Source organism: Anguilla rostrata, chromosome 14 (genome assembly GCF_018555375.3).
Source record: "Anguilla rostrata isolate EN2019 chromosome 14, ASM1855537v3, whole genome shotgun sequence".
Classification (NCBI taxonomy): Eukaryota; Metazoa; Chordata; class Actinopteri; order Anguilliformes; family Anguillidae; genus Anguilla; species Anguilla rostrata.
The window spans coordinates 26,708,080-26,725,172 of NC_057946.1; the positions used below are offsets into that span (position 1 = coordinate 26,708,080).

General features: G+C 45.6%; 1 protein-coding gene across 3 annotated transcripts in view; it reads left to right on the forward strand.

Moving 5' to 3' along the window:
* Positions 1–17,093, forward strand: part of il11ra (interleukin 11 receptor subunit alpha) — a 41,346-nt gene that overhangs the window by 13,282 nt on the left and 10,971 nt on the right. For all 3 annotated transcript variants that reach the window (XM_064309020.1, XM_064309019.1, XM_064309021.1), the window contains exons 2-9: positions 8,228–8,324; positions 10,315–10,381; positions 10,528–10,694; positions 12,756–12,870; positions 13,560–13,726; positions 14,441–14,604; positions 15,448–15,589; positions 16,732–16,833. In XM_064309020.1, coding sequence (XP_064165090.1) covers positions 8,228–8,324; positions 10,315–10,381; positions 10,528–10,694; positions 12,756–12,870; positions 13,560–13,726; positions 14,441–14,604; positions 15,448–15,589; positions 16,732–16,833 — 1,021 coding nt within the window. The remainder of the gene's footprint in view (positions 1–8,227; positions 8,325–10,314; positions 10,382–10,527; positions 10,695–12,755; positions 12,871–13,559; positions 13,727–14,440; positions 14,605–15,447; positions 15,590–16,731; positions 16,834–17,093) is intronic.

Sequence of the window (17,093 nt, forward strand, 5' to 3'; positions counted from 1 at the left end):
CAGACTGCTGTCCAATGAAGTGGGATAGAATATGCTAATGGCTCATCAAACATCTTCAGTTTTTTTTTGTATATTCTTTATTGTTTTTCATTGTGAGGTCTTTCTCTCTTCTTTTGCATTCTGATTGAATCGAAACGTAAGAACATATTTAGAAACGGGCATGCTTATGCCTTTAGACCGAAAACATGGTCGTGGCTGCACAGGGGCCCACCAGAGGAGCTGGCCACGCCCTTTAGCACAGTACATCATGGGTTCCAGCTGCAGCGGAGCCGCTCACCGCCTGGAGGCCCGCGGCGGAGAGTCGCAGCTGCGCCCGTCCCACCAGGGCTTGGGCGAGGTCCCCGGTTCGGGGGTTCCTCGGGCTACAGCCGCGCGTTCCCAGAATTCCGAGCGCTCCTGTGGCCCAGCGCCGCCGCGTAGCGTGGAAAATAGCGCTACGTTTATAGACGTGTGCTCTGCAGGAACGGACCCGCATTTAAAACTAGTTTTTGAAGCAATTTCTAGATTTTTCTCCCATTAATTATCAAAATGAGTTGCCAGAATTTTGACCAATGTAGACTTATGTTCTTTTTTTTAAAAAAATTTAAAAAAACTGAGTGTCCTCATATTTTTTTCTGTTTTGAATGGTGTCCCTCGTCTGTTGTAGCTTTGTGTACCGGATGTGTGAGCACGTGACAGTCCTCCCGTAAAGCGCTCCTGCATCGCAGTTGGCTGTGACCCAGGGAGTCGGCGCAGGCGGGGCTGTTGGCTGTATCCCAGGGAGACGCCGCGGGCGGGGCTGTTGGCTGTATCCCAGGGGGCGGGGCCCTTGGGACCGGCGTGGCAGAGGGAGGAGCAGCAGCAGCACTCCCTTCCATGGAGCTGGAGTTCCTGCACTAATCAGGACTCCCACAGTAAATCTCTCAGCAGATTGATTTAATGCTTTCCAGGCTCCGAGCCCAGGCTTAGGAGGCCCTGACTAGGACGGTTTCGTTTCGAATCGCGGGCCTTTCCCGGTAGTGCATCCTGTTCTGGCGCTTGCTCCGGGGGCAGTGACCTGACCCCGGGTTCGGGGGGCGGACGGTGTCACCGCTGACTGGAGCCAGGGACCCGCGAGAGGACGCGTTGGCGGCCAAATTGTGGAAAGGCACCTCAGTTTGGTGCCGAGTGGGGGTGGGATCGTTTGGTCCAGCGAACAAGTACTCGCCCCAAGATTCTCATAGGGGCAGTTCACCCAAAAATGAAATAATGCTATGTTTTTGCTTACCAGGAGTGCTACAGTATCTATCCATCCAGATAGTTCTGCTGAGATTTGAGTTTTTTGATATCCGCTGCAGCTCACCCTGATGCAGTGAACCTCAATGAGACAAAGTTTTGTAGCCTGTATAACGACACGGTTACTCATGAAGATTCACAGTGTGCACCGTTTTATCGGAAATTACTTTTTACCTAAGTACGCCAACTGTGTATATCCGCTCGGCCGAAGCACTCCAGTATTCTGGGGTGCAGTGTCAACTACGTTAAATAAAACTCTGAGGAGCATTTTGGGAAAAAAATGTAAGATTTTTACATGCGGTTTTCTGTTTCCAGTTTCTGTTGAACTGCCTGGTTGTGACCAGTCCTGGCTCTCTCCTCTGCCCCTTCCTCTCCCCCATAGTTGGAGGCCAGTTTCCTGACTGAATTGTGATAAGAAGTATTTTTAGGGTGGTGTGGTTAGCAGATCCCTGTTACGAGGCCGGTGCCAGGCTCCAATTTATGCAGCCTGAAATGGAGTGCTCACTTCTACTGTACTGTCCCACCATCACCCCTCAGTTACTCAAGTGAACTCAATAGGCATCAACTCAGAAAGCATGTCATTTCATTGCATTTGACACTGCTTACTGCTTTAATGCTCTGCACCTACAATCCATTTACACAGCTGGACATAGGCTATGTTGGACTACTTCAGGTTAAGTATCTTGCTTAAGGGCATCAAATCTGCAGCCGTGGAGTTGCAGAGCTGATTTCGTAACCATTATGCTGTTCTTCTGCCCTGTTAAGAACCTGATGCTTTGATTTTCACCATATTTTTTTGTCAAGCGGAACTAGACCAGTTGTAGTCTAGTATTGTGGTCAGATACTGCATAATAATTCTTTTTCTTGGCTTGCTTGAAAACATCTAGGGAATTTTTCTCGAAATATTTAAGAGGAACAGGCAACTTAATGTGGTGTTTTAATGCGAGTTGGCATGGAATCGGCAGTATATTTGTACTTTAAATCAATATAGGCTACTTGAGATTACATGCATATCAAATTTCAGTCTATATTTGAAATGCAAAGCTGATTTAAAAATGATCTGGATAACCAGCCCGACGTGGTCTCTTCCTGTTTTTATTTCCTTTTCAGGTGTTGTGGGATTTAACTTCTCCAGAGATTGCACTGACTTGTGAAAGCTATTCCAGGTGAAAAGGTGCTTTGGGCGATTTGCGGTTCGAAGGCCCCGTTGAGTCTTGTGTCAGTTGCGGATTAACTGTTCCAGAGTTTACCTTCAGCAGCTGGCCTCTCTCTCTCAAAGACAGGAGAACCGCTGACGCGAACGCGTCACCCTTTGTTCAGTGAGCCGCCGTGCTCCGTCAGTGTTAAGCTCTTCCTTTGACTCCGACTCCGCTGAAAAGCCGTAGCGCAGAAAGGAGAACAATACGAGGGTTGAAGATAGGACGCAACTTGTTGGTTTTTTTTTTTTTGTTTGCTTTTAATTTCCATCAAATTATTGCAGTCTGCTATACGTCGCTCCCAATTCTTTTTCAGCGAAATGCTTTGCAGATGTGGGCAAAAAAAAAAACAAAAGCTAAGTACGCTGGCAAAGCCTTCTCCGGTAGAGTGGAAAGCTGGATGGAGGGTTTGTTAGTAATGCGAGTACTATTCAGTCATATGGCTTTCATCTCTCTCATTTCTGTCCTTGGCTCCCCTGGTCGGTTGGAATGTAACTCTCACTGCCTTCTACACCAGCAAAGAAGCCAGAGAGGGGCGGGGTTTGAAGGGAGGCTTCAGAACCAGGGTAACGCGGTATGGGAAATTTTGGGGCCGGCATATCGATAGCCCGCACTTGGCTGGCCATGTTGGCCCGTGCCCGTGCTTCCCTTTTAAATCGTTGCTATGCAAACAGCAGTCGAGTTTCCGCGTTCGTGGAAGACGTTGATGAGCGAAGACATCAGCTTGTGCTGGAAAATTTTTATTTGCATAACAAAATTTTTCAACTTTCCGACTGTATTATTAAGCAGGGAGCATGAGTCTAGAAAGACAATGAGCCTCTGTGTAATTTTGTTTGTGTTGTTTTATTTTTATAGCTAACCTGTTCAGTTTCATTTTTGCTGTTGTGTAACACACTTTGTGTCTAGCGATTGTGCAAGCTTGCTAGGCAGCCATTCATTTCTCATAAATTGGACAGCAATGAGTTAAATTCTTGTAACCCAAATTAAACAAAAGTTCATTTAAGTGCAATGCTGTCACCCTGTGGTTAAGTTTTCACCCAGCCCAGCCCTGATCCTTTAATTTAATAGCCTAATTAATTTTCCATTTCAACAGTATGCCGTATTTATGGATTTTTGGACGGTGCTCAAACTTACACAAAATCTCAGAAACACTTTTTCTGAAGTCAGTAATTGGACAGAGTTAATAAAATGGAGATTGCTTGAACCTTAGCCTTATTAATGACATTTTTTAATAATGTATTGCATTTTAAACATCTTGGTTTTATTATACGACCTTAGCCACAGATATCCACATGCTGAATCTGCCAGTTTTTAATTACCACAATGCTGTCGGTCAGTGTGCGGTTCACTTGTGTCCTGACTCCTGGCAGGCGTCTCGGGTGCGATGTGAAGAGGAGTGCTCATGTGACTGTGACGGAGGCAGGGCTGGCCGGAGTGAGCGTATTGGAGTTCAGTGAACTCGAAAATGCGCGGCGGCGGCTGGGGAACCGAAAGAGGCCCTTACAGTTTAGAGGAGCTCGGTGTGGCCGCCTCGGTGTTTGTCTGAGTGTAGCATGCTGACGGGAATGGCGATTCGGCAACGGCAGGGAGGGAGCTCCTTTACCATCAGCTTCTTGAGATTCAGCTTCTTCAGCGTCAATTTCTTGAGCTTCAGATTTTAGGGATTCTGCTCCTTCAGCTTTAGCTCCTTGAGCATCAGCTTCTGGAGTTTCAGTTTCTTGAGCTCCAGATCTTGGGGATTCAGCTTCTTGAGCTTCAGTTTCTTGGGCTTCAGATCTTGGGGGTTGAGCTTCTTGAGCTTCAGATTCTAGGGATTCTGCTCCTTCAGCTTTAGCTCCTTGAGCATCAGCTTCTGGAGTTTCAGTTTCTTGAGCTCCAGATCTTGGGGATTCAGCTTCTTGAGCTTCAGTTTCTTGGGCTTCAGATCTTAGGGATTCAGCTTCTTGAGCTTCAGTTTCTTGGGCTTCAGATCTTGGGCATTCAGCTTGAGCTTGAGCTCCGTGCCCGGCCTCTCTTCCCGTCCCTGCCACACCCGCAGATCTGTCTTCTCAGTCTGAACCAAGGTGTTGACAGCTCGCCAGTTTTTTTCCCTTTTTCTTTCTTTTTTTCTCCTCGCTTTTTCCAACCTCGCTCTTGTTCACTCCACAGCCTGATGCCAGTTTTTCCCGCAATTATCTTTACGGCGTTGATGATCCATGATGTTGCATCTGCAGTTTTTTGATTGTTTTGTTTTAATTTGTCATTTGATTAATTCCCTGAAATGAATCATGTATTCATATCTCTCTTAGACAGAGGTCTGCACAGGGCACAGGGGCGATATAGCTCAGGAGGTAAGACCGATTGTCTGGCAGTTGGAGGGTTGCCGGTTCAAACCCCGCCCTGGGCATGTCGAAGTGTCCTTGAGCAAGACACCTAACCCCTAACCCCTAACTGCTCTGGCGAATGAGAGGCATCAATTGTAAAGCGCTTTGGATAAAAGCGCCATATAGCCTAAATGCAGTCCATTTACCATTTACCATTTACATATATATGTGTCATATGCATTCATTGAGTCACAGAATAAACATGTTTTACCCACAAGAACTGTCAACCGGTCTTTCTGGAGTGTATTTAAGTCAAAATGGAAAGAAAGGAAGAAAAAAAAACCCTGAAGGCTTTGGGACAAAGCCCACCTCCTTTCCACGGTGACTAGTCCTCCTGGAATGTCTCTCTTTTTTAATTCTCTCGTTCCTGCTCACCTGTTTGGGGAGGATGCTGCAGTTGCAAGAAAAAGTTTGCAAACCCAATTAATTACATTAATGCACTGACTGCATTAGGTACTCATTAAATGTGGTCTGATCTTAATCTAAGTCACAATAATAGACAAACCCAATCTGCTTAATCTAATAACAAACGAATAATTGTACTTCATGTCATGTACTGAATGCATCATTTACAGTCTTGGTTAGAAAAAGAAATCTCTTGAACCTGCTAAAGTCTCTATTCATGTGTCCACTTTAAGAAAAACACTAAACAAGAATGATATCCATGGGAGGACACCTTGGAGGAAACCGCTGCTCTCCAAAAAAAACATTGCTACACTTATCAAGTTTGCAAAAGACCACCTGGATGTTCCACACTGTTTTCTGGGAGAGTGTTCTATGGATGTATGAGGCAGAAGGACCTTTCTGCAGAAAGGCACAACGCTATGTTTGGAGGGGAAAAGCACTGCTCACCAACACAAAAACCTCATCCCAACTGTGAAGCATGGTGGCAGGAGTCCTAGGGCTGCCTCTGGGCCTGGACAGCTCTCAGTCATTGCAAAAACCAAAGCATTCAAAATTATATCAAGAAATTTTACAGGAGAATGTTAGGGTAGTGGTCTGTCCCCTGATAGCTTAATAGAAGTTGGGTGATGCCACAAGACAATGTTGCTAAAGAGGTCCTACCAGTTACTAGATACAAGGATTCACATACGTTTTCCAGCCTCAACTGTGAATGTTTAGACAATAGGTTCAATAAAGACATGAAAGGTGCAATTAATTGTGTTTTATTAGTTTAAGCATAATGTGCTTGTCTATTATTATGGCTTAAATGAAGATCAGGCCACATTAATGCAGAATTCCGGGAAATTCCAAAGGGTTCACAAACTTTTTCTTGCTACTGTATACTGTCTGTAGTCTCCCCAAAATGTGCGGCTGTTTTCTCTCCCCAGTTGAGCTGTGCCTTGACTTTAATTTCCTGGAAGAAGGTTTTTTTTCTTCCTCCAGTGCATTGTAGATTGTAATCCCCCAAAGGCCATGTTTTTCTTATTGGGCTGGGCGAACTGAAGAGATGAATTGACCTATTGCCTGTTTGCGTACAGTACAGTACTGGACAGTGGTATAAATTACAGTTATTCGTCTTGCTATCAATAGGTTGCAGGTTCAAGCCTTATCTTGGGTGGGCCACAGCCTTTAATCTCCATTGTAGTGTGCCTCGCTTTACTGGCTTCAGTTCATCCCAAAACATTTAAATGTGTGTTTAAAATGGCTGCAGATAGGATTGTCTGCTAGGCCAGTAATCCCATCCCATGGCAAATTAGTACTTGTATATAATTTGATGGAAGTGCAGATGTGCTTTTGCCTTGTTTGGGAGAAAATGCACATCGTTTGGCCTCGCTTGGATCGGAACACTGCTCGCGGCTAACGAAACAGCAGCTGCAAAAAAAAAAAAAACGGTCCTTGTGTTGAAAATAAACACTAGTATTTCAAGGATGTCGTACGGGCCCCGTTGGTGTAAGCGTGCGAGCGAAAGAAACGAGCTCCTCGCGGCCCTGGCTTTTGTGCGTCCTCGTTCCAGGCAGTGGAAGGACATTCATCGGTTAGGAAGGCAGATTCATCGGCTGTTTTCTACGCACGTCTAAACACTTTTCAGACTAAGCGTCTGTGTAGCCTAGTTAACGATAAAATGAACCCAGTTCCTTACTATCTCTGTTAAGCCTGGAGGCATTCACCTTTACTGCGGCACTTGAGAAGTAATCATAGCTTTGCCTGTGATGTTTGCTGACCCTGTGAAAGGCACTTTTTGTACGTCACTTCGGATAAAGGCTAAATGGTAAATTGTGAAGTCACTGATGCAGGCAGCCGCATCTGCCAATGGAAAAGTGTCACAGAATTAAAAAAAAAAAAACTAAATAAGGGCAAAATCATAGTTGTATTATTTATGGAGACTGAACAGATGAGAAAGAAGAAGAAAGATGGGTAATACAGAGTATTAGAAGAAGTGAATCGCTATAAAGGCAGCCATGAGAACAGGTCAAGTAAGGCCTTCCAAAGCTTTGGGTTCAAACCGTTTTAACAAGAACGGAGTAAGTGTAGTTTTCCCAAATGTCAAGGAATTTACGGTTTGTTGCTTATCATTACAGCGCTGAAATAGGCCTAAACCGCGTATAATTTCTTCTAAGTACATATTTCATTTGACGACATATCGTAAAGCTGTAAACATGTAATTTTTTTATAATGGAGCTAATCAGTCGAGGCACTTTGGGAGGGCCCACGGTTTTACAGTACGGCAAACGACAGAAACATTTTCTTTGTGACCGCAACATGGCTAAGTATTGCTGATGGGGGTGTTGGTGTGGTGGTGCATGGTGGAGTTTTTATGAGAGGGTGTGGAGGTGCATTGGCCTACCGGTGTTTAATTTGAAGTAAAGGAGTGTTTGCTCTGTATTTTGTGCTTCATAGAAATCATATTTGTTTTTACGGAAGAAGGAAATACAAATAGGAATAATGGACCCATCTGGTAAATTATTGCGTGTGGAGCCTTTCTGTCATATTATCTTTAGCTAGACTGTTGCTGGAGACATCTGGTTGTCAGGCAACCCTGGACTGGGCTGTATGCGGTTTAAATGTGCTGTTCTCAAAAGGGACGTCAAGTTTTACTGACCTATTATTGCCGGTACCGTTGGCACTGTAGTCGCTGCTCCTGATATTTATAATGCTAACATTAAACATCATTATCGTAGCAGAATAGCGAGCTGTAAATGCTTTTTTTTCGTTTGTTTACGGCTCAGTTACTGATTACCCTTGGAGCCAAACACTGCGCTATAATGGCGAGGACATAAAATCGGACTCGCTCCGTTGCAATGACCGAGAGACCGAGTTCGTTTTAGCCTTCAGGTCTTGAGAGGAGACAGTTTTTCTATTTTTGAATTTTTGGCACACTTTTTTTTTATGGTGTGTCCATGGAGCTTTAAGCTATTTGTAATTCCCTCTGTCCAACAGTTGAAGGTTGATCCTCTCGTTTTTCACTTTCAGATGCCCGGCAAAACATCATGTCCCGGAGGTCTGATAGTCATTGGCATCATCTCTCTGTGTGCCGTCCATGTCAGTTCTGAGATATGGAGCAATGAAGGTAAGACAAGAAGGGCATTTTTACTGTACTAAAAGGTCTCTTTCTGGGGTATTTTTAAAAAGTATAAGTTCAGTTCTGGTGTGTGGTTTGGATTAGTTTGTGTTTGCGATGAAGGATATTTTAGGTACTTACGCATGTTTCTTGACAACTTTCCCGCTTAACAATGACTGATACAGTATGGGGGTTACCAGGGTTTCCAGTCTAAAGGGGGTAAATGCACTTCAAGTGTGCTTTCTGAATATGTAGCCTATGTATTGCGCGATTATCGTTCAAAAACAATTCGCCTAATGTTCGTTTCAGTTGGAACGGTTTCCTCTGGCCTGTTTATTGATACTTTTCTGACAATGCATAGTCTTGTGTAGTTTGCTTGAGAAAATCACTTTTCTGTTTTTGTATTTGAGGTCAAATATAAACACAGTACATTAAGTTGCAGCTATACTGTACCTGTAGCTGTGTAGTTAAATTGTTACTAATTTTGAACACACAAGGTTATTATTGAGTAACTCCAACATGGGTAACATTGAACAACAGGTAGCAGCATTCTTAATTAGACATGTGAATATTTTTAAATATTGCCTTTACTCTAATTGGTCATATCTTTATGGTTCATAACGAATAAAGCTTGCCTGTTAATTTCACAATGTGTCTCCATGATACAGAATGACATTATTTTAGCAGGAGAGATGTAAACAGCGCTGGCTTTGTTTCACATGTAATTAAGAATAGCGCTCACTGATGTTACATGTTTCCAATGTTAGCATTACTTAGGAATAACATCTTGTTACCAAACCAGTTACAATTTAACTTGGCAGCCGTAGTTGCAACTTATTGTAATGTGTTATCAAATTATGTACACTTGACCTCAATTTAAACAGTTGCCTTTTTCAGCTTTTTTTGCCAGTTGCCTTTTAGGATTCTTTTTTGAGGCCTGTTTTTTTGATTCAAAGAAGGTTTTCTGGAAGGTCCGTTAGGAGTTAGTGAGACTACAGTGAAACAGTACTCTGCAGTCCAGGGGGATTTAGCTGAACAGGATTAGCCTAGTTAAAGGAGCTTATATGGTATTTGCTCATTTTATAGCCACCCAAGGGTGACTGTTAATTCTGCTCCTGGCACAAAGGTGAAGGTTTAGTGGTTTTTTGTTCCCCCCCCCCCCGCCATTTCTCTCGGCCTGTTTGGTTGGCCATCGCGTGGGCGTGTGACAGAAAAGAAAAAAAATCTTGATTTATGTTTCACTGCCAGGGCCTGTAACCTCGAAACGCTGGAACTCTTCCACAGTCAGCAACAGGCTTGGAAACACAAACCTGTGGGGTTTAGTGCCGGCCCTACACAAAAACCAGCCCCCCCTCCCACCCCCAGCGCGTTTGCCCCCGTTTCCATGAACACCAGGCACGGGGAGCGTTCGCCTTTTTTTTTTTCTGCTGAGGCTGCGCTTTTTAAAAAAAATTTGGACCGGCGAGTTCCCCGAGCACACGGCAAATTTACGACTCGGCGAGAAAACGCTCCCATTGGCCGGAGCCGTCGGAAAAATAAATTCCAGGCTCAGAAAAACGAAGGCTCCGAAATAAAAATTCTAGGGCGCAGCCAGCCGCGATTCTCAATAGTTGTGCCAGACGGCCTTAAATACGAACACAGGCCCTGGGCTAATCCTGCGCCCGCCCGGGCCAGGGTCCGAGGCACGGCAGGCCGTTCGTCTCCCAGAATGATCTAGTTCAAGGCCTGGCTACGAATACCACGGATGTGCATACCAAACCTAGATAAGGCCCACCTGGTTCTTTGCAGAGAACAGAAACGGCAGGAGGCCGGGTAGAATTTCTTTGCTCTGCCAACATCGGCGGTTTCAGCGGGGCGAATCGGAGCTAGACCAGGCCGGGGCCTGGATGTTTGAGTCACTGTGAAACCATCTCTCTCGCCGGTGCGTCTCTCTCTCTCTCTCTCACGCGCGTCACAGAGGCACTCACCCGCCCACCCCCCTTCTCCCCCGTCCCTCTAGTTTCAGACATCGAGTACGGGAAGCTGGGGTCCAATGTCACGCTGGTGTGTAAACCCTCCTGGACCGGGTATGTATCGTGCTGTGCTGAGCCTTTACCAGCACGCGTACAGTAAAACCTCCCTCCAGTAAACCGGCAGTTATGCCGTAGAGTTGCGTAACGCTAGAGCTCTCCCGCTGAATGACGGCGACTGCGTTCTCACCGTGTGGCGGCAGGTCCCCGGTGGCGTGGCGGTTGAACGGAAGCGCGACGTTACCACGGCAGGCGGTGTCGTCCAACGGCTCGCTCACCCTCGTCAACACCGACCTCTCCATGGAAGGCAACTACAGCTGCCTGGACCAAGGGGGAGACCTGCTCTGGGCCACCAAGCTGAGACTGGGCCGTAAGCATCGCTCCTCCCGCCGGATTTGAAGAACGTGCCTCAAAGTTCCACACTAAGTTAAACAATAAGACGTAAAGGTGAAAATGCCAGCTTGGTTCCAGCCCGGTTTCAGTCTGCTCCAGCTGGTTTGAAGCTGGTTTGGAGATGGTCTGGCTGGCAACAAGATGGTGGAGATGGCGACCATGCTGGCAGGACCGTGTCCATTTGGTGGGCCAGCTTGGAACAGACAACAGACTATCGCTAAATTCCAGATGGGATCCAGCTGGAGCAGAAGCTGGTTCCTGCTAGATTCCATCTTAGGCTGGTAGCTGGTATTTTCCACCAGGGGTAGCATGTATGTCCACCCCAGTGCTAACCTGAAAATACATCTGAGTGTTTATAATTTAAATTTTGAAATGTGTGTTATGTTTAAAAGAAGAAAAAGTTGTTTCTATTGTATTCAAATGCAGTTCAAACCTCGATTTAATCTGAGTGTTTTTTGAGTTCAAATTTTTAGGAGTAAAAAAATTATGCCTTTTGTTGTTTTTTTTTTTTTTTTTGCAGTTTCCTGACATTTATGTACAAAATACATCCACATGGTGTGCACAGATGACACCCAGATATAGTGGAAAAACAGACATATTTCACAGACAAAAATGTGCCTCGAGGAGCATTTGGGTGCTGAATTCTTCCAGTTTTGTTAACCTTCCACATCTGCTCTGCACTGACCCTTACTCGGGGTTTGCTGGTGCTCGCATTTTTGTTGGATTTACGGCGGCCGGTTTATACAGCCGGATTTCACCCGTGATGCAGAGTCCGGTACAGAGACCGCCGCTCCCAACGTCTTTCTCAAACTCAACCGGGTCGCTTTTTTGAGAGGCGAGCCAACCCGAGGCAGACCTTCGAGGTCTCACCCTCTTTTCTCCGGGGACGACCGAAAAAGGAAGAAAGGGGCGAAAGCGCCGGTGGCCTCGGCCTTTCGGGGGGGGGTGGGGGGTTGCAGGAAACGAGGCTGGGGTAAACAGAAGCGGCGAGGTCGCTCGAAGAGCGTTGCCCGAGCGTGCGGAACATTTCGTATGACAGGAAGTGCCGACCCTGGCCGCAGTCCAGCTTCCTTTCAGGAAGAGGTGGTGCTGATACTGCAGGGCCGGTTCCTCATCCCCCTCTCCCTAATTACTTTAAATGTGAATGAGGAGCAGGATGTTTTATGGCACAAACGTGCCATTTGGGACTACCTGTCGAAGCTCATCTCTTTCATCTGAGTGCATTCTCCGTGGTCTAAACCCTAATGTTAAGCACCTCGACGATTTCTGCTTCAGCAAGTCCTACTAAGTTATTCCACGTTCATAGTCAGTTTTGTAAGACTCATAAATGAGTCATCGTCAGGGTCCATATGTATAAAGCATCAAAGAGTATGAGGCCAGACCTAGGATGAGCGCTCCCCTGTCCATATCCTAGCCTTTTCCATTATGAACTAAAAGACAAAACTGATCCTAGATCAGTGCTTCAAGCTCTCAGATGCCTTATTAGCATTACCGCTGCTGTTACCACTCAAGCTAACTCCCACAGCCTGTAATTAACGCGCGCTTGTAAACTTGAACACAACAGTAATCCCGCCTGACGGTAGACACCTCCTGAGGTCCAAAGCAGGACGGAGGTTAACTTCTGTTTCTTGAAGGTTAACTTCTATTTCTTGAAGGTTAACTTCTGTTTATTGAAGGTTAACTTCTGTTTCTTGAAGGTTAACTTCTGTTTCTTGAACCATGCTTTTGAGCTCCAGCGCTATACAGTATAAAATGCTCAGCAGAAGGGTGGTGCTATTTAAGCCCTGTTAAATTGGCACTGTTTCTGAACTCCGAGCCACAGAGCCATCGCCTTTCAGCACCGAAGCTATTATTGGTTTTGAACTGCAAGCTGCAGTCAAATCTTTCCTGTCAGCGCGATTCTGGTTATCAGGTTATATCAAAACCACAGTGGCTAACTTCTGAGCCTTGAGCAACCGACTGTTGATATGTATTGATGTTGCATTTAAACCAATCCCTTGTACCACCCATCTGACCCCCCCCCCCACCCCCGCTCCAGATATGCCCGGGCTGGTCAGCGTCTCGTGCAAGATGTCCAACCACCACAGCGTTCGGTGTTTCTGGAAGCAGCCGGCGAAGTCCCACCTGCCCACCAAATACATCGCCTCCTATAGGTGAGGCATCTCTGGGACAGGTGCAAATTAGTTCGAGTTAGCCATGTTCTTAGTTTAATGCAAACTTATGATCTTAACATTGTTTGTAATGGACGTTGAGCACTGATTATGGCTAGTCTGTTTTACCATGGATTGTTGAGAAAGTTAGTGTAATTTAAATGTTTTTATTTTTTTATTTTTTTAAGCAATTGGCAATCTCTGGCTTGCTTTTAAAACTTGAATTTGCATTTTAAAAATGTACAGCCATCATTCCTATCTCTTATCCAAATCACACCCAAAATTTCCCCCTTGGGGTGAATAAAGCTATTGTATTGTATTGTATTGTATTCTATTCACACCCTTCCTGTTGAGCTCACACTATAGATACATATTATCTGCCCTGTAACAGTAGCAGAGAAATCCTCCGCATGTCTATCAGTAGTAGCCTCCCTGTCCCACACTTACCACTCTCTCTTCTGGGGATTCTACTGCGCCCTCACGGACGCCCATTAGTTCTGTTCCATTAGACCTGGAGTCTCGTTCTGTTTTATTTGCCATTTCGTGAATGGCCAGAGAGTTTTTTTTTTTTTTTTCTTCTTCCCCATGTTGCAGGAAGAGATAAAGGGCTGCACTACCCAATGACTCGAATTTAAGCGCCACGTTTCAGGTCGTGGCTGCTAGTCGGTGATCATTTTCCTCCTCCTGTACAGCGACCGGGTGAGCAGGGTGGAGCCCTGCCACCAGGACTCCGTCCGGCCGAACGAGTGCACCATCCAGCAACCCACCCTGTGGCATCACTACCACATGGTCAACATCACCGAGGTCAACCCCCTGGGCGCGGAGACCACGCTGGTCCGTTTGCAGCTGGAAGCCCTGCGTACGTACGGAGCGCCGCGCAGAACGGGTCGCCTGGCGGACGCCGCCGGTTAAGCGCTCTGCCAGCGTTCCCAGTGCGGGTTTTTTACCTTCCTTCATCTGTCCGTATCGGAGCAGATCTCTAAGACACGTTCTGTTTCGTCCTCCGTGAACAGCAGACCCATGATGTCATATGCCTACGTATGCCGTTGCAGTCCAATAGCACATACTTTTCACTTTCTGCCTGCTGGAGCGTGCGTTGATATTCGCAGATCTTTGTGTTTTTGGTTTCTGTTTGGGGCGTCTCAACAAGCTCACTTGCTCACCCGTTTATATGCTGGCCTAATAGCCTGTGTGCTGTGCTGCGTACGTCTGTTTCTCCTCTCGGTCCGTGCCACTGCATATAGGTAATGTCGTTAATGTGTAATGTGTGAGTGTGTATATCCATCAATTGTGACGGTCTCATTTCCTTGTGTGTGTGTCTGTGTGTGTGTGTGTGTGTCTGTTTGTCTGTGTGTGTGTGTGTTTGTCTGTGTGTGTGTGTGTTTGTCTGTGTGTGTGTGTGTGTGTCTGTTTGTCTGTGTGTGTCTGTTTGTCTGTGTGTGTGTTTGTCTGTGTGTGTGTGTGTGTCTGTTTGTCTGTGTGTGGGTGTGTGTGTGTGTGTGTGTGTGTGTCTGTTTGTCTGTGTGTGGGGGTGTGTGTGTGTGTGTACCTATACCTATGTGTGTGTGCTCAGTGAAACCTGACCCCCCTGAGGCGGTGACCCCCGAGCCAGTGGAGGGCCAGCCCAGCAGGCTGCGGGTCAGCTGGACATACCCTTCCTCCTGGCCCAGGGGAGAGGCCTACACCCTCCTCTTCCAGCTGCGCTACCGTCCCCGAGGCTCCGTCAACTGGTCATTGGTGTGTATCCGACCACCCGAGCCAATCACAGTCTGTCCTTTCCCCGCTCCGCCCCGCCCATTCTGAGTCACGTTGAGGAGCCAGCCCACTGCTGTGTCTGCTCTGTGATTCCAGACCTCCCCATACCCAGTTCAGCACTGCACCTGTTTCTGCTGCTGTTGTCGCCCACAGCTTTGTTGTTGGTTTTGTTGACTGTTCATCTAAATCACTCAAAACTTGAGATCAATTCAAGAAAGATTTGGCTAATTTATCGTACTTAATCTGTCTGTCATTACCCCCGAGTTATCTAATCAAACATGCTTCTATTTTCACCGATTTGAGCCAGTAGGACATGAAAAAAATGTATGGATTCCATTCCATTTTTTGGAGGCTGACTTAAAAAAAAGAATACCTTTGGTTTTAGACAATGATGAAATTCAGGGCTAAGTTACTGGAACAGGGACATGGGAGGCATTGTGGAACACATAGTATAGTTTGTGTGAAATATATCTCACAAGTTTGCTGAAATGCATTTATTTGTTGCTGCATAACGTCATACAGTTGACTGCTGTGCTCACTGGAGTGCTAAGTATTTTTATTAGTGAATATATCATTATTCTGCTAAACGAATGTCTAAAATGGTACACCTCTGTGCTAGTGATGTGTAACTCCTCGAAGGGCCCGTTGTGTCCTCTTAATTCTTAAAACCCCGCTGGGACCGCTAGGCGAGCCTACCATGTTGGATAAGGCGAGGTTCAGCAAACGACAAAAACGAGGCACCAAGAGTCTTTCGAACTCTTCATTGTTTTTTGTTGTGCGTTTAACTGTGATGTTTGTCGGTTAACCGTTGGCTTCTCCTCTCAGCTGAACACCACCAAAACCACCCTGCTGATCACAGACGCCCTGGTGGGCCACGCCCACGTCGCCCAGGTCCAGGCCATGGACGAGCTGAAGTACGGCCGTTGGAGCGACTGGAGCGCGGAGGCGGAGGCCATGCCTTGGACCGGTGAGCGCCGACGGGGGTCGGGGGGTGGGTGGGGGCTTGTCTTTCGGGTGTCAAAGTTCCTGTTTCCTTTTTGCTGCGTGTTTCTGGATGCATGTGACAGTTAGACAAATACTTGTAGAAAGATCTTGTTTTCTTTATCAGGTACTAAGCACATAAAATGTGTTCTCCGGACCAATATGGCCTCTGTGTACTAAGAACCAAGTTTGTTAATAACAGGATGATTATGCCTTACCTGTACTTAAGCATGCAGTGTCACGATTCGGTTTCTCTGTGAAAGCTGGTTTTCCTGTTGGGTGCTGTATGAAATTTCAGCGTTTAGACATGACTGATTACGCACACTCAGCCAAAAAGATGCTCAACTTGATATCAGCCTGCCCTAACAAACAGATTAAACAAGTCTTTGTCTTTGCAGAGAGTTTCATTAGTGTTTGTCTTTCCGGAGAGTTCCATTAGTGTTTAGAAGGCATAATGAATCTGCTGATTGCCTTTATTTGCTAAACCTGAGGAGGTTTCTAGCTTGCTGAGTGTGCAGTTGGCGAGATAGCACATTGATAGATCTGTGCTTGTGTTAACGGCTGTAAATGGGTAAATAATACCATTGCAAGCAGGCTAACTGGGGGGAAAAATGTGCTGAAATCCTGAGCAACGATACCTGTGTTTCAATACTCAATACTGCATTGTAGAATTTAAACATTTAATAGGTATAAACTCCAGATTAAGTATCACTGAAACAACCTCCAGCTATAATAATATACTGCTTAATGAAACTAGTAGAATTTAGGAGAAACATAATTTCTCTTTTATCTGTGATACACACACATAATTTTAGAATAATCGTTGTGTAGTGAACACACTATAAAAATGCATGCTGGAACAAGAGAGAAGGAAATACAGTTTTAATCCAGATTTGAACATCATGACTGTAATTAATGATTTAGGTATTTATACTTGACTGGGGGGATAAGCTTTTCAAAATGCACATTAGTTGGCCAGCAGCAGTTGCTGGAGAAAAGGTTGTTCTTCCTTAAGATCTCATATAATTGTACACATGCACAAACTGAACAAAAGTATTGTTTGAGCATTGTTTTTTCTCTTTTTAGAACCCAAAGCCCGATTCTGAACTGTCTTTTTCCTGATTACAGAACCAGAGAGTTCCACCCTGTCACCAACTATCTGGATTGGGTTATTCACCGATGGAGGAGGAACAGTCATTCCCACTGGTGCTGAAGTGAAGACAGATGAAAGTAAGACAGGTGTACACAATTCCACCACAAGGATTCCGTATCCCTGAAAATGTCAACTTGGCAGTAGACAAGGGCAATTAATTACGTTTGAACGAGTTTTTTATTTTATTTTTTAATATAGCCTTTTGAGGTGTGTCCAGAAAGACCAGGGTTTTGGTCTAAATGTCTACAAGTACAAGTCTGGGCTTTCAGCCGCTTCCCTTACAGAAACAAACTGTAACAAATTTACAGTTAAGTGATGGGTGTTCAAATCTACAGAT